Below are 24,331 nucleotides of genomic sequence, written 5' to 3'. Positions count from 1 at the left end.
GTGGCTAATTCATGTACTTACCCCCTTATTATACCAGCATAGATTACGTACTTCCTACAGGTTGGACATTGTGTTTGATAACAAGTAAGACACGAGGTCCATGCTCTCAGAAGACAAGTCACTGGCAGGATGAGGATGATGCTCAGGTATAAAATCTTTGACAGAGCAGGACAGAATACTTGGAGAGCACACAGAGAGATTTCTAAGACAATCCTGGAGAGGTATCATGAAAGAAAAATCTATGCAAATTAAGGCATGACTAATGAGTCAGAATTAGGTGAAACAGAAGGAAGAATAGTTAAGATCAAAGGAGACAAACATTTCCGAAACTAAAAGCACTCATTACAGAGTCCATAGAATTGAAAGAAAGTGATTAAAAAATCAGATGGGTGTGCTGGAGAGATGGTCAACACACAACAAACTCAATGCACCCTTGGAAGTTCTTTGTCTCACACTGTTAGGTCAGGGCATTTTTTTAACCTTACAGGCCTTTGTATATATATTATGCACTTAAGAATGTCTGTTGAACAAGCATGAGGACCTGTAATCAGTCTTAGTACCCACCCAAAAAAGCCAGGCACGGCCCTGTGACCCTGTAAGCACTGTAACTCCAGCACTATTAGGGGGTAGGGGTGGAGACAAGGATTGCCTGGGCTTGCTATCACCAGCCTAGCTTAAGGCTCAGTAAGAGGCTCTGTGATAGCTATTCTTGGGTATCACCTTGACTATATCTGGGATGAACTGCCATGTAGAAATGGAGGGCACATTTATGATCCAGATCTTGAGGCAGGAAGATACAGGCCTTTAATCCAGACCTTGAGGCTGGAAGGCACAACTTTATTCTGGACCATACCTTATGCTGGAAGCCTATATAAGAACAATGGAAGAAGGAAAGTTTCCTTCTTCTTTGCCAGCTTGCCCTCACCTTGCCAGAACATCCATTCCTTCACTGGCATTGAAGTCTACTTCTTCGGGATTCCAGCATATACAGAGACCAGTTGAGACACCAGTCTTGTGGGACTGAGCAACTACTAGATTCTTGGACTTTCCATTCACGGCTAGAATTGTTGGATTAGTTGGACTGTAGCTTGTAAGTCATTCCAATAAATGTGTATACACACGCACATACACACACACACACACACACCATCTTAGACAAATCTTATGCAAAAGCCGGAACAGTAAAAAATAATAGTTAATTAATAATGGCTTGTTGTGTGCTTACCATGGACCAGACACTGGTCTAAATGCTTTGCAAACTGTATTTAGGCCTTTGAACTGAAAAGCTAACGTTTCTGTATTCTCTAGCGTAGAGAAGAGGAAAACAATCAGGAAGAAGAACAGCTGATAAGCACAGCAGTGGCATCCAACCCCAAGAATATAGAACCTGGAGTGTGGCTCGCAGTCCTGCTTCCCTGACTGACACCGCTCACACTGACCTCTGACCTGTTTCCTGCTACCTCTTAGCTTTGTAAGAGAGGCTTTGGCCACCAATAAAGACAAGCTGAAATACATGTGTGGTGCACCCCTCCTTTTCTATTCACACTTTCAATGTGCATGTATAAGATAAGGCTTGCTTCTTTGCGATGCTCTGCCTTGTAACAGGAAGGAAGGAGGGAGGGAGGAAGGGAGGGAGGGAGGGAGGGAGGGAGGGAGGGAGGGAGGGAGGGAGGAAGGAAGAGTTCAACTCCTCTATTTGATGCTTTTCTTCGTTCTGGTTTCTGACAGGTATTATATGTACCCAGTCTGGCCTCAAACTGTTTTTGTAGCACAGACTGGCCTTGACCTTCTGATCCTCCCACCTCCACCTCCCTATCCTCACTAGGATTACAGACACAGATACAACACCCACCAGTTTATGAGGAGCTTGTGATGGAACCCCAGGCTTCGTGCATGCTAGGTGAGCACTCTACATCCTTGGCCTGAGACTAGTGAAATTCTTCATGGTGGTTTACCCTCCAAGTCTTTGGTAAATAAAACTTGCGAATAACCTTGCGATGCCTTATACTCATAACTAGTACACAGGTAATAACCCCCCATGCCTTACCCTCATAACCAGTACACAGGTAATAACCCCCCATGCCTTACACTCATAACCAGTACACAGGTAATAACCCCCCATGCCTTACCTTCATAACCAGTTCACAGGTAATCACCCCATGCCTTACACTCATAACCAGGTAGCTTACTGGTATGTACTATTCCTTAAGTTCATGTCTTAATAGGTTTGACAAGTTGATTTGAAATAATGAAAGTCATCTCTGAAAGGTCCACTTAGATAATCAGCATCTGCCTCTAATCAAACTGAGATGATTAACAAATGAAGCCCTTTAATTAGCATTTTACATAATTTAGGAAAATCCGCCTTAGTTTTAAAAAGGTGAAATAGAATTCATCAGTTAGAATTTCTCTAAATCTTGATTAATTATCTCCTTTAAACTGTATTAATTATCTAATTTTATAGCATGTACAGTAGAAACAAAGAAATATAATTTAAATTAATCTTCACTTCTTGAAATCTAGCATTTTGTAAAATTTAGACTAGTTCTGTCCATCTAGGCAAATTAATAGAAAACTAAAGAAAAACAGATTCAGTTGTTTTGTTTTGTTTTTTTATCTGCCACAATAAAATCAACTAGCATTCCTAGAGGAGGAGAAGGAGGAGCTGGAGGGGAGGAGGAGGGGCGGGGGAGGGAGGAAGGGCAGGGAAGACTGGAGGAGGAAGGGGAGGAGGGAGAGAAAGGGGGAGGGGAGGAGGAAGAGCAGGGAGGAAGTGAGGAGGAAGGAGAGGGGGAGAGAAGGAGGAAGGACAGGGAGGAGGAAGGGGAGGGGAAGGGAAGGAGGAAGGACAGGGAGGAGGAAGGGGAGGGGAAGGGAAGGAGGAAGGACAGGGAGGAGGAAGGGGAGGGGAAGGGAAGGAGGAAGGACAGGGAGGAGGAAGGGGAGGGGAAGGGAAGGAGGAAGGACAGGGAGGAGGAAGGGGAGGGGAAGGGAAGGAGGAAGGGCAGGGAGGAGGGGAGGAGGAGAGGTAGGGGAGGAAGGACTCGGAGCTTCTGTAGCACACCTGCCGCAGAGTCAAAGCTCACAGGAGGCAGCCCCTGCAGTAAGCCCTTGTCAACCCCATCATTACACAAAGAAGAAGCAGGGCGCCCGGAAGCAGCCAAACTCCCATTACACAAGCAGCTGACTGACTGCTCTCTCACAGGGGTATCTTCTTCCTCACAGAAAGATGCTGATTTCTAAGAAACACATATTTCTTATCATATCCTGGCCCGAACATCCCTATTCACTAACGAAAGTAAGCAGCACCAAGTTTGAGAAACAAAAGCCAGGTGAAAAACAGAAAAGCCTCAAGGGTGGTGGAGGAAGCCCACTTCGTTTCTAATATATATTAATTATATATATATTAAGCTCCATTTCTAATAAAGATGGGGTCCCTTCTTTGACATAGAACTTCTAATCTAGAATCCAACCTCTTACTGAAGACGGAAACAAGAAAATTAAGAAACAAATTTTCCACACGGCAGACAGCAACCTATGAGAAACTGAAATAATGATGTCATTAATCTGCTATAAAACCCTGCCCCAACTGTGGAGACGCCTGTGTCTGGGCACACTCATGTGCCTGATCAAAAAGAAATGGCAAGACTAAAAGAAATATAATCCTTTGGAGGACATACTAAAAAGAAAAGAAAATATAACCTATTTTAAATAATATACAAGCTAAAGGAAAACCAGGGCAGACAGGACTAGATATGAATGCTCTACTTTGTAAGCCCAAATTCCAGTCTACAACATCACCCCTGAAGAACTCAGATCCACAGCCCATGCTCTGGTGTCCACTGACCAACCAAACACTTCCAAATTATTTTAGGCACTTACTCAAGTGGCAAATTAATACAATTTACAATGCCCTGCTATACACACTTGGCAAATATTAGTCTGTTCACTGACTAGAAAAACTCTAAGGACTGCTGAGTATTTAACTCGAGCCTCGACGAGACAGGGAATCCCCAGACTGATTCAGAGCACCGGCGTCTCTGGTGTGACGTGACAACTTACTCTACTCATCTGCAAACACTGATAATCCTAACTCCTAATATAGCATCAACAGGACACCAAATGCAAGTGTAAGAAGTCAAACTTCGAGACACACATATGCTGAACACTTCATTCATTTCATTCACTCACTACTTAATAACCTAACCATTTCCCATGGAAGGAGAAGGAAGAAATACACACATGCACACGCACGGACACACACACACACACACACACACACACACACACACACACACACACACCTGCAGAGAGCGAACTTCCTTTCATTAGTTTCTCTTCTCTACTGAGTGGACCACTGGTACCAACAGTACTTTGGCTCCCCCACATGACATTTCTAGAGCATAGTAGCTCCTGGCAACCGAGGAAGAAAGGCATGCCAAATACTGTGGATTCCTTGAAGCCCATCTTCTCGGTAGGAAAAAATGTGTCAGAAATATATTCAATGTTAGTATCATCACCTTTCATCTACCCCACCCTCAGTCTCATCAAATAAGAACATTTAATTTCAACCAAAACCGTTCCTTAAGTCCCAAAAGGTGAAGGAATTCATAAGTAAGAAATAGAAAAAATGAAAGTGAACTACTGAGTCTGTATGGGGTGGGAGGTTAAAAGCCAGAAGGTAGTCAGTGGAAGAAAGACAAATACTGCACGTTTTCTCAAATATACACAACCTAGATTTAATCTCAACTACACACACACACACACACACACACACACACACACACTCACGCATGCAAACACACACTCACGCATGTATCATAAATGGAGAAAGGAGACTCTAAAGTCGGGTGATGAGGTCAAAAGGAAGGAGAGGAGACTGGGAAGGGTAAGGTTAAATATGACCAAAGTACAATAACACATGCAAGAAAATGCCACAATGAAACCCATTCTATATGCTAATTAGAGTATTTTAAAGGAAGCCTTTATGTAAGAAACATCCAAAAGTAAAATACATATTTACCAAACAAATTAGCGCCAAGATTAGAACTGGCCAATCTTTAGAAACTCAAAAGTCTAACTGAATTAATAAAAGTATCGCTGTTTATAAGATTCCTTGTCTGATTTTATTTTTTGTTTTTGAGACAGAGCCTTGGCTGGCCTAAAACTTATTACATAGACCAGGCTGGCTTTGAACTCAGGTATCTACTTGTCTCTGCCTCCTGAGTGCTACAATTAAAAGCTAGTCCACCACACCTGGCATTTTAGAGTCAGAAGTCTCAGAATCAGTTCAGTGTCTGTATGCATAATCAAGTGCTTAATAAATAAGATTAGTATTACTGTATACTTGCCAAGGACTATATAATACGTGTAGATGATTCCATTCAATTTTACAATAATCCTATATTTCAGCAAAAGAAAACGAGGCACTAAAAAGTTAGGTAACTTGGTCAGGAGCCTAAGGCTGCAGAATTAATGTCCCAGACCTCTCCCACTTGCTCCCTTAGTCTCCCTTCAGTCTCAAAACAGCGTGTGGGATTCGGGCTCCACTGTCTTCACCCTTGACCTCCTAACCTCAGCCTAGCATTCTGCACTGCCACCGCTCAGCTCCACTGGCAGACTGGCGTTCACAAGCGGTATTTTCACAAGCAAATACACTATCTTGTCCCAACCTCCTAGTTTTCCATTCCCCATTATCACCAACATCATACTAGCCTTATCGTCCGCACTGAGATCTGGCACCAGCCTCACTTCATATCCATTAACCATGCAGTCTTCAGGCTACTTCCACAAAGACTCACAGCTACTGCACTAATTCAAGCTCCCAGTTCTTCACTTGCTCAGTTCTTCACTCAACAAACAATCCTCCTTACCTACATTAACAGACGCTAATAATGTCTTTCTGAAACAACCTGCCTCATCAGCATTCTATTCCTTTGCATTCCCAAGTCTCAACCTAGGCTGCTGTGGTTATCTGCGTCATGCTCCTCCTCAAAAAAACGTCAACAATGCCTCCTTGCTCTTCTTCTATCTAACTAACCTCATCTTGTATTCTTTTCCATAACTTATAAGAGATTTCCTTGTCATAAGACTGGATGCCAGAACCAAGATTAACATTGGGACACATAAAAAGAATGTAGCATTAAAATAACATTAAATAAACAAAGTGGGGCTGGAGAGATGGCTCCGTGGTTAAGAGCACTGGCTGCTCTTCCAGGGGATCCAGGTTCAATACCCAGCACCCACATGGCAGTTCACAACTGTCTATAACTCCAGATCCAGGGAATCTGACACCTTCACACAGATATACATACAGGCAAAACACCAATGCACATAAACTAAAAAGTGAATCATAAACAAAGTATATGACCTCTGGGAGACCTCTAGAGAGGTAAAGATGTTATACTCTGAAATGGATGTGGAACTGTGACTGTGTTCAAGCTGGAAATGGGAGAAAGGAGCACACAGACAACAGAAAAGCCAGCATTGTTAATGAGGAATAGGAGCGAAAGAAACCAGCTTCAGAGACCAATGAGCCTTTTCAGAGGAACAAGAGAGAACCTTAATCTATCCACCTCAGTCCAAACCATCAGTAGGCCTCCCTCAGGTTCATCTTCAGGACCTGCCTAAAGACAAGTCAAATTTATTCCAAACATAAAGTCCTCAATGATTTATAATGATTGGAGACCCTCTAGGGCTCACTATCATTATCATCACCATCATTGTCGTCATCATCATCCTCATCATCATCTGAAAGGGAAATAAAAAACAGCTTTCTAAGAAGCCATGACACATCATCTTTTTTTAATTACATTTATCTGGTTATCTGCTGCAGGGTGGCATGCATACCATGGTGCATGCATGGTAGTCAGAAGGCAATCGGCAGTTCTCTCCTTCCCCCAGGTAAGTCCCAAACTCAACGTCAGACCTGTGGCAAGTGCTTTTACCCAGTGACCCATTTCACTGGCCAAAACCACTTTGAAACCCTTTTTACAGCTGGTATACTTCAAGTCTGCTATTTTATGTCAAAACCATAAACAGACAATTTTAATGATGCATACAGTCTGGGGATCTAGCTCAGTTGCTAGAGTGTTTGCCCAGCATTCATGAAGCTCAGGGGTCAGTCTCCAACAGTGTGTAAAACTGAGTATGGAGGTATGTTGGCAGGCTTTTCTATCCCGCTAGCCAGTTCCCAAATAACCACACAGAGACTTAATATTCATTATAAATGCTAACCGATAGCTTAGCCTTGTTTTTAGCTAACTAATAACTGAAATTAACCCATTTCTATTAATCTACATGCTACCCCGAGGCTCACGTAACTCATGTACGCACTGCCCATCCTACTCACTCTGTATCTCACAGCGTCTCCCCGACTCGCCCTTCTTCTTCCCAGCATCCTCCTAGTCTGGCTCTCCAACCCAATCTCTTCCTGCCTAGCCATAGGCCAGTCAGCTCTTTGTTAACCAATGAAAGTAATATATAATACAAAGATTGATCCACCACAGTGGTGTGTGCCTATAATCCCAGCACTCAGGAGGAGCAGAAATTGAAGGTCTTCCTCAGCTACGTGGGGAGTACAAGAGACACTATGAGCCAAAAAAAAGTCTACAAAAGTGACCCCAAGACCAGCAGCCTCACTCTATGGAAGGCATAATCCCAGGAGAAAGGCATCTTTGTTACATGCACTGAGATGTCTCCAAGGAGAACAGAAGGACAGAAGGACTGTCCTTCCAAAGGACCTGAGAACACACAGCCAATCTTGATACTTTCTCTCAAGAAAGTTGGCTCACCTGCCCCACTGGATTTATGGGACATGATACATTCACCACAGTGAAGAACTGTCGCCTGCTTATGAAGGAGAGCACAAGAAAAGTATACTACTGTCATGCTGCTTTTGACTCTTCATATAATATAGGAATATAAGAAAATCATGTTTTCTTATGGGCACTCTAAGGATATGATACTGGGAGTTTAAGATTCTTTTTCACAAGAAATAGACGAGCTTCCATCTAGAACTTATGATATAAAAACAACACCCTGGGATGACGGCTTCACTAGTGTTATTCAATTAGACAGTACAAAAGAGAGTCACTGGAGAGCTGCAAGGCCTAGGTACTGCTCAGCTCCACCAGACTCAAAGCTGCCCTTCTTTAAATGCATTAACACTTAAGATATACTACAAAGCTAGCTACAATCCCAAAGCAAAATACAGAGGTGAGCATTTCATGTTGATTTATAAAACAATGCTTGATACTCAATTCAATAAATGGAAAAGGCCGGGCGGTGGTGGTGCACGCCTTTGATCCCAGCACTTGGGAGGCAGAGGCAGGTGGATCTCAGTGAGTTCAAGGCCAGCCTATTCTACAAATCGAGTTTCAGGACAGCCACAACTGTTACACAGAGAAACCCTGTCTTGAAACACCAAAATAAATAAATAAATAAACAAACAAACAAATAAATGGAAAAGGTGGCCACATAAACATAAAACATCAAGGAAGACATGGGAAAATTCAGTTACACAGAACTATCCAGTGCACTGCAAACACTCCAGCATCATGTCTCCTAAATGCCTGAAGTGTCTGCCAATCATACCAACTAAAAATTCCATCAAGCTGTCTGGATGATCTCCTGGGAAGACAGTATTCTGTATGGTCCAGAACCCTGGACCAGCAAGCAGGCCACTCTAGAAAAGCCCAGTGTGCAACAATAAGTAAGCGTACCTTGTTAATACCTCTTTCTCATGACGAAGAGGAAAATCTATCCAAGTCCTTAATTGCTCTGTGCCTCACGAATTAAGTTTAATTATTCCCAACTGGAGCACAAAGCTGACTGCTTGGATTTTCGTTTACAATGATCTTTGAATATTACATGAGTTAACCATTGATCATGAACTAACACATCCAAAAATGTTTTTAAAAAGGCAGAGAGAGGGCTGAGGAGAAAGTGTTTGTCACACAAACATAAAGACCTAAGTTCGGATCCCCAGCATCCACAGAAAACGCTGGATGTGGGGCACACGTCTGTTATCCCGGGCCAGGGAGGCAGAGACAGAGGATCCTGGGGGTTTGCTGGCCAGCCAGTCTAGATGAATCAATGTATTCAGGTTCAGTGAGAAACCTTGTCTCAAAAATAAAGTGGAAAGCAATAAACGGAGGCATCCAACTCTGATCTACAGCTTCCACACAAGCACAGCCATACCCACACACAAAGTGAAATTCTGAACAACTAAGTTCAGAACAACTAAATTCTGAACAACTAAGTTGTATGTTTCCCCAACGAATGTTAGTTACACAGAGACACAAAGGTTGGGAAAAGCTCCTGTGGTTTATTTTACATAGTTTCTAATTCTGATGAGAATTATTAGTTAAAATTACAGTTAATGCTTTAATTTCTGACATTAATGTAAATCTCTGATCTCACACCTGTGTTTACATAACCTTTTTGATGAGCCCTGTCATTTTAAATGTCACCTCCTTTCGGTGCTAGTTAAGGACAATCTGTGAGAAAAAATCTGATCCATATTTACTAACGTGTTTTATAATCACATATCTCAATACATCCTCTAGTCTGCCTGGGGGGCAGTTCTCACCGCTCTGATCTTCAGGCCCCTCACAGAGCTGCTGATAGGATGAATCATATATGCCCTAAAGCATTTAGCCAAGTGCCTGGTACTCAGCAGACACAACAAACATTAGCTGTCAGGGATTAGCTTCCTCTCCTCACATCTCCTAGTGGGTGCAGCTTCTATCCAGCCATTAGCATCCTTCTTTAGGAAATGAGGACTCCATGCAAGCTTGGACACAGTTCCTTTTCTAATACTTACAAAGTGATCTCAACCCTTGGATCACCCGAAGAAGCTGAAGTATATGGAAGGTTAAGTTCCAACAGAGCACAGGATTCTCTTGCTCAAAACAGCAGGGGCCTGGGGACAGCGGACTTACAGAGATAAGCAAGAGAACAAAGCCACAGAGGACCAACGGCAAAGGAAGGCATGAAGTCTTGAAAGGCACGTTTCCATCCAGCAGCAGGTAAAGAAGCAGTGGAGGTATACTAAAGCAGGGATACAGCTGCCTGCTCTCACACTCCTTCGGAGGGTAAGCACAGCAGAACAACAAATTCTCAGCACCAGGGTAAGCCCATAGCTGCTGCTAGGACTAGGTCCTTGTGCTCTGTAACCAAGATTGGCTGAAAGATCACTGAGAACACAACCTTTATTTCCACTTTTCACAAGCCACACTAATCACAGCCCTCATTCTTGCTGTTTTGAGGTCTCACTGTGTAGCCTTATCTGCCCTAGAACTCACGGTAAGCCCGGCTGGTCTTGACTTCTTGTCCTCTTCCTGCCTCTGTCTCAATGCTGGGGTGACCGGCATGTGCCATCATACCCAACAGCACAACCCTGGTCCGTATTCTCACCCAAATGCTCTAGAATAAGTCAATCTGACCTAGACTTCACACTTATGTATGACATGTGACTTCAACTGAAAAGGTTTGTGTCTTTAGGGCACCTAGGGAAAAGGAGGAAGGTTACAAAGATTATGAAATGAAAATATAACATATACTTCAGTATCTGTTTCAGAATAGCTTCAGAAAACATGAACAATATCTCACAATATTTTTAATTAATACTTAACACTAGAGATGATATTTAGTAAGGTTAATTTCATTCTTTTATGCACAGATATGCATACAGGTTACTTTGTATATGGGAGAAATCAGCTAATTTACAGTCTTATTTTCCACGGGCAGAGCTGTAGATCTAGTTATCAACAATGTGACTCTAAGGAATTTTATATTTTAAAACTACATAAAAACTTTTAAAATGAGTGACTTCCACAAGTTAGTTTGAAAATGTTTGCATATGTTAATTTTAGTCTTCAAGGGTAATTAATTCAGCTTGAAGTTCCACATTTTGGCAATCTCTAGGTTTAAGCTACCTTATGAACAGAATCTAATTCTGTAACTCTACAAAGAAAACCCAAATTCTATTAATTCTAAAATATTACTAAAAGGACTACCTGCCATGATTTTTCATAATTATATACATATAAAAAAAATAGGGCCAGGCGGTGGTGGCGCACGCCTTTAATACCAGCAATCAGGAGGCAAAGCCAGGCAGATCTCTGTGAGTTCGAGGCCAGCTGGGCTACCAAGTGAGTTCCAGGAAAGGCGCAAAGCTACACAGAGAAACCCTGTCTTGGGAAAAAAAAAAAAAGGTCTCAAGTAGCTGAAAGTTCAACAAACATTTTCCCTATTCCTCAAATACAAGTTATCGACATTGTATCTGCCCAGTTAGTACACATAAAATAAGGTTGGTCTATATAATTACTCAATGCTACAGACCACTATGAGAACAAAAGAGTTGTGTTAGTCAAGCTGACTTCTAGAAAGGAAGCCCCGGGGACTGGAGAGATGAATCAACTGACCAGAGGATCTAGGTCAGTTCCCAGCACCCACATGGCAGCTCACAATCATTTGTCACCCCAATTCCAATGTATATGATGCCTCTTTTGACCTTCAAGGGCTCATGCACACAATGGCACATATATGTACACCCCAGCATACAGGAGAAAGGAAGTTAGCACACAGTCCCACCCCTTAACCAAGAAGCTATTTTGCAATTGATATCTGCTGGGAGGGGGAAAAAATCAGTTTTCTTTGATGGAGTGACAGAGTCCAGGACAGGCTGCATGCTCAGGAGGAGTTGGCCAACACACAACAGACTCCTTGTGGAGATTTTGTTTGAGGAAAGGGGGTTATATGTGTACTTTTTTTGTATGCTTTCTTTTTTCTCTTCTTAAGAGAAAGAAGAACATGAAGTTGGATGGGTAGGAATAAGGGGAGAGAATATGACAAAAACATATTATATGAACAGTTTCTAAATTTAAATTTTAAAAATTTTAAAAGGTCTATCTCAATGGCCCAGTGGTCACAAGCACTGACTACTCTTCCAGAGGACCCAGGTTCAATTCCCAGCACCCACATGATAGTTAAAAACTGTCTATAATTCCAGTTCCAGGGGATCTGCAGCCCTCTTCTGGTCTCTTCAGGTACTGCACACATGTGGTACACAGACACACATGCAGGTAAACACCCGTTCATTCACATAAAATTAATTTTCAAAACACTTCTTAAAGAAAGACATGCATTCTCCTGCATGCTCTTCTACATCTGCATGTTCTACCTTAATGTGATCACTAGATCTGTGACTCACAGAGACACACTGTGTCAAAAGGCATGTTTATTTGAACAGAGCTTGCCAGTCTGTGTGCACCACATTGAAATTACTAGGAAAGTTATTAATAGAGGTTTATAGAAAGAGGACAAAAGAGTGGTATATACCAGGCAAATAGCATCCCATATTTTAAGTAAAAGGAATGAGTTGACCACAATGATGAGTGCACGTACCAAAAGAAACAGAACCGCCTAAATACACCAATTAATAAGGTAGACAATACAACAGGGATCAGGAGTGGCCAGAAACCCATGACTGTCAAAGCCAACTTGCAAATACCTATAAAACAACGATAAGCACATGACAAGAAGATTATCAAATTTCACATACAGAAAGACTAAACCAGTGTTGCAATGTTAACCTGGAGGGAAGCATCCAAAAGCTCCTAAAAAATTCAAAAATGACATTTTCGGTAACAAATAACAAAGTAAGCTTCACCCGCGAAGCCTGACAACTGGAGTTTGATCCCAGCAACCCACAGAGTGGAGGAAAAGAACCAACTCCTTCAAGTACGCTGTCCTCTGACCTTCAGATGTGTGCGTGCTGTGGCCTGGGCACCGACATACATGCTTACACATACAAAAAATAAATGTTCCTTTTTAATGTTACCAGCAAAAGTAACATGAAACATTTTCTAAAGTAAATAAATAAAAAGGTGTCCTAAATAAGGGATAAGAAATTCTAAGTGCCAGGTGTAGGATAAGAAACTTGTTTTAAGCAAAAATAAACCATCCAAAATTGTATGTGTACTTGTTTTGAGAAAGCCAAGCAATGAGAATACTAGTCTTACGTGACTTCTCCCAAAAACTCACTTCCTTGAACACAAAGGCTACTGAACAGCACACGCTCTTTCTAGGATGCATTAGATCTAGTCTGTGGCACACAGAAGTCTGTCCTATCCACTGTCCCTGACATCCTGCTACTGTAATAAAGCACCCTGGCTTTAGATCCACTGGTATTTCAAATGAATTTTCCTAGGAAGTTTTAAAAACATCCAACTGTTTTACATACAGTTATCTGGCTCTGGGGTGCATGCAATAGCACAGAGATCCTGCATCTATGAGGCTGACAGCTGTCACAGCCTGACCTTTCCCCATCTGACCAACTGAAGAAAATGCCAGAATCTGTTTAAGGATGCCCAGTCACCTTTGTTATGACTCAAGGTTAAGTCAATCAACTCAGCTATGAGAAACCCAAAATAATCCTCATAGACGACAATATTCCATCATCTCTAATCCTTCTTCGAAATCTGATTTAACATCCAAGCTACTGAGGTAAAGGATAAAACATATCAGCTCTTCTCTTCTTTGTACATTTTCATGTCCTTTGTCACAAAGATTCAGAATCTGCTATCCACTTGAAACTCAAGTTTAAACCAAATACGCAGAGGAACCAGCACACTGCATAGATCAAAAGCTCAGAGTATGAGACAGGTTAAGGAACCAGCTTCTGTTTTTACCCAATAAAATAGCATCAGCATGGCCATCTAAACAATAACAAAATTTAAGAGAAAAGTCTGTGCAAAAGAATTCATGAGACTTTTTTCTGTACATTTTTCTCTATCAAATCGAGCACGTAATTTATATTACTGTATCTCCTAATGTAAAAGCACCTTGCCTTACAGACAAGGGTGAAGGTGGAAGTCACTGTAGCCTTAGAGAAATAAAGACAAAGAAATACATACAAAGAACACTAGCACTCAAATCCAGGTAGACTCTGAGTGTGCCAGGAAGGCAGTGTCCCTAAGGAAACTATGACAGCCCCATGGTTCTTGCTCTCTACCATCCCCATGGGCCTGACCTAGAGCAGCAAGTTCCATGGCCTCCAGACCATCTTAGGTGACAAATGGTCATAACTGTTCTAGAACCCTGGCTCTGCCTCAAGTCTGAAAGCATCACAAACCCCTGTTTAGGGGTAACAGTTTTCAAATGCAAACTAGATATTCGGAGCAAACTGGAGTTCTGAAGAAGCAAGCACCTCTGTCCTCCGAGGCACTAACTTGTGAGAAGGAGCCTTGCCATAGGAGGTGTCTGCAAACAGGACCTTGCACCTAATACCAGGTCCCAAACAGTCCCACTCTACTTGACTGCTGGAACTTTCCAGAAACAATCGTTCTTTCACAGCAGCACAGATCCACCTGGGACATGCTTTCTCCTTCTATCCACACTACTTCTCTGTGTTAAATTTCCCCAACATTTCTGTTTGGTATAACTGCAAAATGTAGTTCACTCAGATTCACCTGCAAAAAACGACTTCTTCAAACTATCCAATCAGATTTTACAAACAGCTGATTTCCAAAATGAAATACAACCTTCTCTAGACTGCACAGGCTTTTAAATGGCATTTGCTGTCAGCTATTCTTTGAGCCAGGTACCTAACAAAAGAACATAAAGAGCCTAGACTCTACTTATCAGTACTTAAAAGAAAAGGAGAAGATAAAAGGGAGAACAAGTTCAAATAGCTATAAAACTATACTTAAAAGTCAGCCATGATGATATGTCTGTAATCCCAGTACTCCATAGACAGAGGCACAGAGATTGCCCTCTATCTAAGTCAAGACTACATAGTAAGACTCAGTGTTGCTAAAATGAACGGAGGGGAAAGTAGAAAAAAATGTATATTTATACATACGCACTTACAGCCTCAAAATGCAAATGACTATCCTTTAAGAAATCCTGAACTTTATCCTTGGGTAAAATACTGAATCGAAATCGAAGCAGATCCATTTCTTGTTGAATAAACCATCGTCTAAGGTCTTCACTGAAATGGAAACAGAAATAAATATAAGTTAAAAACCCAATGACTACTGGATTCAAGAGATTTTCTGACACGATATTCAAGGCAAGCCAGACACCAAGAGAGCAGTCAAGAGCAGACCAGGCCTCTGCAGTACAGAAGGAGTCCCCGGCGTCACCGCCCGTGTGCACCCGGTCTCATCTGAGACAGAACGGGAGCACTGCAAACCGCCGTCTTCTATGTGGACGCCGGGGGTGAGGCCCAGGGGTATCATAAAAAGGGTTCAACACCGAATATTTTGAGGAAACCTGTATAATTATTGAATAACATAAAAAACAGCTCATGGCATGTAAAGTGACTTTCACAGAATCCCTGGGAAGTGAGGCACTCCTTTCTCTGAGGTGGTTTTGCCCATGTCAAGTAAACACCAAAATCTTAAAAGTCATTTTATCTTAACATGAGTAAACTTTGTCAACTAAAAGGGTATGCTTTACAGTAAACTCCAATATTTTAAAGCCAAAATAGAAATATACTAATCCTTAAGACGAACACACAGCTGGTATTCATGCTATGTGATAAAATGACTACTGCATGTACAATATAATTTCATTTTTGTGAGGGGACGTTTAAAGACAAGACTACCAGCAATTCAGTGGCTGTGCGGGTTATATAAACTACATATGTTTTTCTAGAAAGCCAAAACTCTTAAATTTCAAGCTTTGTGCCAAACATGCTATCACTTAGGATCTTGTGAGAAGAAACAATTCAAAATACTCAACTCATAACCTAATAATAAAAAGCAACAATAACTCTGATATTTGACCAAAAATTAGTCAGGGGTAAAAGTTAAACTGGGGAAAAAAGCAATTAGCTCCTTCTCCCTCTGGGTGGCAGCATTGAGTTACAAGACACCAGCTACCGACTGAAAACAGCTAAAATATAATAGGCTCTTACATTTCAAATTAGAAAACTTTTATCAAATTCAAGTGCATGTTTGAATCAATGTTTCTTAGCAATATTACAACTTTTTTTCTTGGAAAAGTATCAGAAGCCATCTTCCTAATGAAATCTTCCTTATAAATTTACATCCCAAAATCTAGGGCCTCTCTCATTCAGATACAACGTGTTTAACCTGCAGTAACTTTTTTCAGCATTTTCCAGCACAACAGCTTATTTCAAAGACTGCACAACGATGTCCAGCCTCTGACGTGCTGGTTCCCTCCAGTCAGTTCAAAATCATGCCAACTTCACATGAACCAATGTATAACCCGAGATCAACCTGAGCACGAGGACTTTAGTGTGTACTCACGACTGGCAGTATGCAAGGCGCAAAATAAAGTGGGAAATGTGGTCCCTTCTTCGTGGCTCATACTCATCTTCTAAGTTCTCCTTGAAAGCAAAATGACACGAATAAATGAATGTATTAGAATGACGGGGTTATACAGAAATGCTGATTCGACACAGCCCAGGGTAAAATGAAAGATTCAAAAACGCATTGCTTAATATGCTTTCCAAGATAATTATCATTTTATTTCAACTACACCCAGGTAAAACGGAGAACTACACTGTCTTGTTGAAAGCTCCTGGGCTGGGCCCCACTATTCTCTTCCTGTCAATCACTCCTGCTAACTAACTTTCTTACCCAGCTTACACCCAGGTGTTCACCCTCTCAGTCACTTCTAAAACTCAACCCTCAACTTCTTCCATTTTGACTGTTGTAGGTAGGAAAAAAACTATATTTTAATTGTAAATTAAAATTATATTTTAATTCTAAATTATATATACATAACTCTAAATTATATATTTTTTAATCTAAATTTTATATATAATTCTAAATTATATATATATATATATTAATTCTAAATTAAAATATATATCCACACTCTACAGTCCTATCTCCAAATGCCGAGAACTTTTAGAGGAAAAAAATACACAACTACATGAATGTGAAATACAAAATTCAGTCTCTAACCGGAAGCACACAATTATCAATGCCAACGAGTTTTTACCCAAGCTCAAGCTAGTGAGACTGGACACGTGCCTGGCACTAACTAGGTACCAGCACTGTGTGGGGCATTCGGAATGTGCAAACACACTTTTAAAGCTGTGTAACGAAGGTTCCTGTGCCTCTCTTTGAAAGACGAGGAAGCTGAGGCACTAAGAGGTCAAATAACTTTCAGAACAAAGTCCGTCAGCTCTCGGTTACTCTAACGAAACAGGAGAGACAAGCCATTTAAAAGGAGGAAGGATCACTCTCGGCTCACAGATTTGAGGACTTGGGACAGTCATTTATTCCGCTACTTTGGGGTCTGTGGCAAAGCAGAGTATCATGGGAGGAAGCACACGCTGAAGCAGCTCTGTCAGCGCAGAGGAGCGGCAGGGAAGCACCCAAGAGTGGAGGAGAGCAGGGTCTCACGATGCCCTTCAGTAGGTGCCTCGAGGACCAAAACCTCCCGCTAGGCCTCACTCTCCCCCTTAAAGATCTCACCTCCCTTCAAATGCACCCCGCTGAGGACCAAGCTTTTTAACACTCAGGCCTAGGGGAGACATTCCAGATTCAACCAACAGCACAAAGCCTATCAACAGCAAAGTTGGGACTGATACATAATCATCCCCTTCCTCACTTCTTAGAAAAGCAGCTTTAGGCCTGGCGGTGGTGGCGCACGCCTTTGATCCCAGCACTCAAGAGGCAGAGGCAGGCGGATCTCTGTGAGTTCCAGACCAGCCTGGGCTACAGAACGAGATCCAGGACAGGCACCAAAACTACACAAAGAAACCCTGTCAAGAAAGACAGACAGACAGAAAAGCAGCTTTAGTCTTCACCAACTACCACAAGGCCCCTTTTGTAGTACCTTCCCCACAGCATTAAGATTGTGTATCCACATGATACGTTACACCTTTCCTCCCATCTCCATGGACACAGCATCTGTTGCCTTCCCTTCCATCTCCATGGACACAGCATCTGTTGCCTTCCCTACCATCTCCATGGACACAGCATCTGTTGCCTTCCCTACCATCTCCATGGACACAGCATCTGTTGCCTTCCCTTCCATCTCCATGGACACAGCATCTCTCCTTCCTTAGCCAGTAACTAAAACCTCCAACTCATTTGCTATTGCTTCTGATGGCCCTTGGTAGAAAAATGATTCTGAAAGACATCCTAGTGTCAATCTGTGGCAACTGGTCAATCCACATGCAGTAAAATGGGTGAGCACACCTGCATGCATGCATCTGTCACTCACAAATAAAAAATAAAATGAACATGTGTGTATCAAGTACATCTGTGAGTGTATGTCTGCATCTTCTCTTTTCCCCAAAACATCCACATTCTGCCCTACTTCTCCCCTGTAATTGTAGCTAAACATCTTACAAGAGTATCCATACCCATCTCACCACCTCTCTCCTCCAACAGATACCACTACTGTGGTTTCTGCCCTATCTCCAAGGGCACAGCCAGATGCTAACTCTAATGTATATGTACAACTAATCTTAGATGATCTGCTTAAATTTCTGAAACTGCTGGGATTAAAAATACCATCACAAAACAAAATGCCCCAGTAAAATCCTAGCTCTACCATTTACCATTATGAGTATGAAGCATAAGAAAACAGTGTCTTCACCTATAAAATAGGTGGGTCACAGTACCCAGCTCCTAAAACAAACTATATGGGCCAATAGAAGTAATACACTTACAGCCAAATTCAGCACAAAATAAGCATAATGCAAACGGCTGATGTTGTTTTGTTGTGTTACCATTATTAATATGACCACTAGTATTCAAATGCCAACCTTCTCTGGCTTCTGTGACACTACCATCCCAGTTCATCGCCTAATTCTCATGAAGCTCCTTCTTTATCTCCTTCCCAGACTCCTCCATTCCACTCACCTTAGATACTAGTAATCACCCATCCTGTCCCCCATTTCCTTCTCTAATTATTTCCCTAGTGCATTCTCATTTAGTCTTGCTGATTCTAACCTTCTCGGAAGCCTACACTCCCATGAAACACGCCTTCCCTAAGCCCAGACTCGCATATGAAGAAGTCTACAAGATACTGTCACAGTTGTGTCCAAGTTATGTCTAGAACAAAACTCAGCATCTTGGTTCCAGGACTAGCTTCTCTTACTGTATGTCACACCTTAAAAGAGCACCACCATTTGAAATCTGCCACTTGGTTCCAACACTTGGTCCCCAGCTGGTGACATTAGTCTGGCAGTTGTGGACCTTTGGACACTGGACCTCACTGACTACAGTAGGTCACTAAGGGCAGACCTATGAAGGTTGTAACTGCTTTCTGCTTTCTGTATGCCACCATGAGGTGAGGAACTCCAACTGCACGCTCCCACCATTATGAAATCTGCCATGCCTTGACCATTCTGATGAAATATGACCTCTAAAACCCTGAGTAAAACCTCTCTCCCTTAAATTATTTCCACCAGCTATTTTGTGATCCTATAAGAAAGTTAACTAATACACTGTCCTACGAAAAGACCTGGGTACTGGAACTGTTCTCTCCAGTTTCCCCTTGTGATAAGCCACTTAAATCTTTTCAGTCAAAAGAAAAAAAAAAATCTTTTCGGTCTACACTGATATCTCTTCAATCATTCCCATCTCCCATAAATTTAGACTCTCATCATTTCAGACTCCTGTTCTCTCCTGTCCAAGAAGACCCTATCAACCTGCTGTGGGCAATTATCCTTCCAAAATCAAAATGTTATGATATCTGTCAAGACACAGTTCCAAGCCAGATGTGGTGCTGCTGTATGTCTGCTACTTCAGCACTCCAGAGGCTGAGGATCAATAGGGCAGGGCCAACCTGGACTATATCACAAGGTCAAGGAAAGCTTAGACTGTAGAACAGTTCCCTCAAAAAAAAAAAAAATACAAAAAAACAAAAACCCAAACACAGCTCCAGAACTCCAGAACCTCCTCTTCTGGAAAGCCCCCATCTGAGCCAGGCAATTGCACACGCTCCTGAAGTAACCAGAAAGAACCAGCACGCATCACCCTGTATGACACAGCATACAGGCAATCTCTATAGTCAGTCAGTGGGTAGAAGGCAAGGTGCTACTATGTAACACCCTGACAATGCACAGGACAGTCCTACAATAGGAAATTAACAGGCAGAGGGACAGCTGTCCCGAGAGTAAGGAAACTACCATATTATAATCATCTAACTGTATGTCAACCACCTCAACAGACTGTGTATTCTTTCAAACAGTCTAAACTACATTCATCTTTATAAAAGCCCATGCCTAGTAGAAGACCTTTCTTTCCATAACTTACACTGAGTAACAGAAACACACACGCCCTGAAAGGACCACGCCGCCTTTCTATTACTTACCCTGTAGGAAAACTTGAGTTTTCGAATCTCAGCCTCCAACTTACTCTGGTACTGCTCTGTTCCTTTTACATAGCTCACACCAAGATTCTCAACTGTTTTCAGCACTAGGGGAAAAACATTTAAAAAAAAAAAAAGTATAAATCCATTATAATTAAAATAAATACATAAATCAAAGATAAAACCTACAGGCAGCAAGTCTCTATCTGTTCTTAGAACGTGACAGTATTAATTTTTTTTTCTGCAAGCACATTACATGAATTGTGTTTGTAAAAGGATAAACCCCACCAATGTGCTGAAAATTCAAAATATTACATTTTTTTTTGAGATTCTCAACAAGGGAAGATGGAAAAATGATGGATGATCCTTCCTGCTGTACCAAGCCACCAAGGCTGAGAAGTGAAAAGGCCTGTGTGTCAGTCTGAGGAAAAGCTTTGCAGTCTGGAGTCTTTGCAGTCTACCTTGACTCACTCAGCACAAGAGCAAGATGAAAAGGAGGAGAAAAAGAAAAAGTCTTTCCCTTCCTGGTGATGCACAGACCAAGGAGCCATCCCGAACAGATGCCTCAGCTATTCCAAGGTTCCTAAGGCCATGTACCAGCCTTCCTTACAAATTTCCTCAAGGCATGCTTTAATACCAGAAATGAGCATCTTCTGCGTCGCCTCCTGAACACAAACCCAGGTTTCTCTCAGTCCATCCTGTTATGGTGTCCAAATCACATCCTCTCCACTTCCCGCTCCTCTTCCTGCTGTACCCATCTCCATCTGCAGCTTCTACCCAAGCAAGCATGTCAGCCCCCTGCACCTGCTCCCTCCTCACTCCTCACATCCGACCACTCACCAAATCCTGCTATTGACACCCCCTTTTCGTCTCTCAAGTCCTCCCTTCCTGTTATTGTCAATGTCACGACCTCAACTGGGCCTTTGCCATTTCACCCCTTAAGTGACAAAGCCAAGCAGGGCCTTTCAACCACCACCTTCTCTACGAAACATCTGGCACTGCTAAGCTTTCTATGACCATTTTTCCACTGCCTTCCCTCACACTGCACAGCAATGAGCGCTGTATCCTGTGTTTACAGCTCTAACCCTGCTGCTCTAAAAAAAAAAAAACTAACAATTTCCGGTCTCCTGGCTAGTACAGCAAGAATATTCTGGAACCTAAACTCCAAAGACAGTGCTCGTATTTGTCTCAGTGCGTGTCTAGCTCATTCGCTTCTTCATCCACACACAAAGGAAAAGAGGCCTCCAGTTCAGTGGCCACATCCTTCTTACACTCAAACCCTGCATGATCTAAGATGCCTTCAGATCCCCACACTTCTCCACTCACCCTGAGCCAGTCACTGAAAATCCTGACCCTCATTCACAGCTCAAGCCTTTGTAGAGACCGTTACCTAGGTGTGGACAAGCCCTTCACTTCTTCTGTGGGAAAATTCCTCCTTTGTACTCATTTCTTCAGAAACTAGACCAAATTTCAACTTCTCTAAGAAGCCTTACTCAATTAGACTAAGCTAGCTGCTCTCACTTTTATGCTCCAGAAGCACTAGTATTTATTTCTACCAAAGCAGAAGGGACTCTGACGTATGACTTGTGCTCTACATCTCTCTCTACATAGTAAATACAGTTTCAACAAAGAACTCTGAATTATGTTTCTCATCACAAAGTCCCTGCCCCCTGAAACAGTAGTCCTCCAAATGCCTACAGCACTGAACAGACTGACAAACCCTTATCAGCAGCTCTCCAGTGAGTACTCGATGGACTGCTGGATAAAGACACACTGCCTTCACTCCTTGCCACAAATCATAACCGCGCCTCCCAAGCATACAAACGCTTAGATTGAAATGCCACTTACATTTAAGTCTGTCCACAGCCAAGCTTTCAAACTCTGTCAAAGATATGTTTTCAGAAGGTGGCTGTAGGTAAAACTGAAGGCTGTGAGGGTAACAAGCATTTCTCTGGTCACCTGCCAATCTCAGCTTCTTGCGAGTCCTTCCTGAGAACTGCATCTTGACCACCTTTTGAAAGTAGTGAATTAAAGATAAAAATGTTTAAATGATGGGGGAAATGTTAAAACGACGGGAGAGTTGAAAACAACAAAATAGACTACACGTGTGTATACACATACACACACACACACACACACACACAAAATACTGACAGCATTAAAAGTGATTATACCTAGGCGATGCCCTATTTTCTACATACATCTGTAATAACGGGGGTGAGGGAGGGGAAGGGTTAAACTAGTTAAGAGGCAGGTGGTGGCCCCTTAGCAAGAAGGAAGTCAAATGATGCTGCCTGCTCACTAGATCTGTGTCGCCACCCTCAGATATCTTCGAAGCCAGGACCAAATGGGGTTTGACTGGAGGGGCAGTCCTGAGATCAAGGGAAAGAAAAGTAGATTCTACCTTGATGAGAGGCTTAGTTCTCATCTTACAACTCTGGGGAAGAGATTTATAAATCTATCCTCTGAATCCAACTTGCCATAACATTCAAAAGTGCCTCAAGTTCCCGCCCGGGGCCCCAGCGCCCTCCCGGGCCGCGTCTCTCCTCGCCACCCTCCTCCCCAAACATCACCTGTCACTCGTTCCCACCAGGTCAGCTTGCAAACTTTCAACTCCACGATTTCTCCGTCCCAAATAAACGCGCAAGATTTTGTTTAACCAGCCAGCAACCAAACTGGAGGAAATACCCGCGCTGACAGCTGCTCTTTCCCAGTGGCGGGAGAGTTCATTTGGGACCGGAAGCGGAAGTGTGCTACACAGATCCCACCCCCTGGCGTCCCGCCCACCGCGGTGCTGCGCGGGATCCGTGGGAAAGGCTGAAGGGGCAACGTGTTGCGTGCGTTTTGCTTGCTGAAAGACTTTTTGTTGCTGTTTTTTGTTTGTTTGTTTGTTGTTTTGTTTTGTTGGCGGAAGTTTGATCTTTCTGAGATAGGGTCTCCCACTGCAGCCAAGGCTAACTTGGAATTCATGGCGATCCTCCTGCCTCAGCCTCCCAAATGCTGGGGTTACGGGCTGAGCCCCAGCGCCCGGCATAAAACATCGTAAATACAAGTGTCTTTGCATTTTGTTCATTTGTTTTCCAAAACAATGGGCTGCCCCTTGGTACGCGGAGACGGCGTTGGGTCTCAATGCTGCAATGCTAAGGGCAAACATTGCCACGCTGGGGGAGGTGGAGAGAGCCGACCCGTGTCAAGCTTTGGCCCTGACGCACTTAGGACTTCTCATTCTGTGAGCAATGCCGCCTTCATTTTTGTGATGGGAATAATGTCAGTTTGCGCATCCACGTGCGGGCACTCGGTTTCTCCTGCGGCCCCTCGCAGGGAAACCGGAGAGCACAGGCTCAAGGGAGTGGAGGAACCTGCACGATTTACCTGAAATGTAAATACGGGGATCACGGGGAGGGGGTAGGGTGCCTGCGGGATAAGTGGGCATCCTCCCGCGGAGCTTTAGAGTACCAACCGCCCTCTGCGGTCTACAGTGTGGTCGAGGCCGCGCCCCTAGGTGGCGTGTCAGCCTTACAAAAGCCTCAGGCAGAGGCCCTGGCAAAGAGGCTTTAGAGATGCATAGTATATTCAAACTCTTTGCCCACCTAAGATGGACTAAATTGGTTGCTGCCCCTTGTAGCAGAACCTGGTATAAACAGTTTATATGTCAATTTTTATTCTCAAGCCACACAAAGTAGGCGCTAGTATTGGCTCCAATTTACACATAAAAAACAAACAAACAAAAAAAAAAAAAAAAACAGGCTGCCTAACAAATGATAGAGCTGAAGTGACTATCGGGGAACTCCCCTCTGCCAACTTTATCGCTGTCCTGATACCACTAATATGAGCGTGGGGTTCACTTTTCCCCTCTGTGGCATATACTCAATGGATATCACCAAATCTAGAGAAACTCCTAAGACCTGTGAACTACCTTTAAGGGAAAAAAAGCACAGAGCAGAAAGATTTATGTGAATAGTTTGAGGATACCACTGAAATTGAAGTGAAATCACAAAAGAATTTAAACAAAAAAAAA

General features: G+C 42.6%; 1 protein-coding gene across 2 annotated transcripts in view; it reads right to left on the bottom strand.

The window, feature by feature from the left end:
• Prim2 (DNA primase subunit 2) overlaps positions 1-23,050 on the bottom strand; it is a 237,060-nt gene extending 214,010 nt beyond the window's left edge. The window contains exons 1-5 of one of the 2 annotated variants that reach the window (XM_028865388.2): positions 22,887-23,050; positions 22,162-22,324; positions 20,317-20,420; positions 16,284-16,363; positions 14,878-14,998 (exon numbers count right to left, since the gene is read on the bottom strand). In XM_028865388.2, the coding sequence (XP_028721221.1) occupies positions 14,878-14,998; positions 16,284-16,363; positions 20,317-20,420; positions 22,162-22,315 (459 nt within the window). In that variant the 5' untranslated portion in view covers positions 22,316-22,324; positions 22,887-23,050. Of the gene's footprint in view, positions 1-14,877; positions 14,999-16,283; positions 16,364-17,826; positions 17,962-20,316; positions 20,421-22,161; positions 22,325-22,886 lie in introns of those variants that run through there. The other variant, XM_037200127.1, reaches the window with a different exon arrangement.
• Positions 23,051-24,331: the final 1,281 nt, after the last annotated feature.

The sequence above is a fragment of the Peromyscus leucopus genome, chromosome 16_21, assembly GCF_004664715.2.
Source record: "Peromyscus leucopus breed LL Stock chromosome 16_21, UCI_PerLeu_2.1, whole genome shotgun sequence".
NCBI lineage: Eukaryota > Metazoa > Chordata > Mammalia > Rodentia > Cricetidae > Peromyscus > Peromyscus leucopus.
This window is presented reverse-complemented; position numbering and strand designations above follow the sequence as displayed.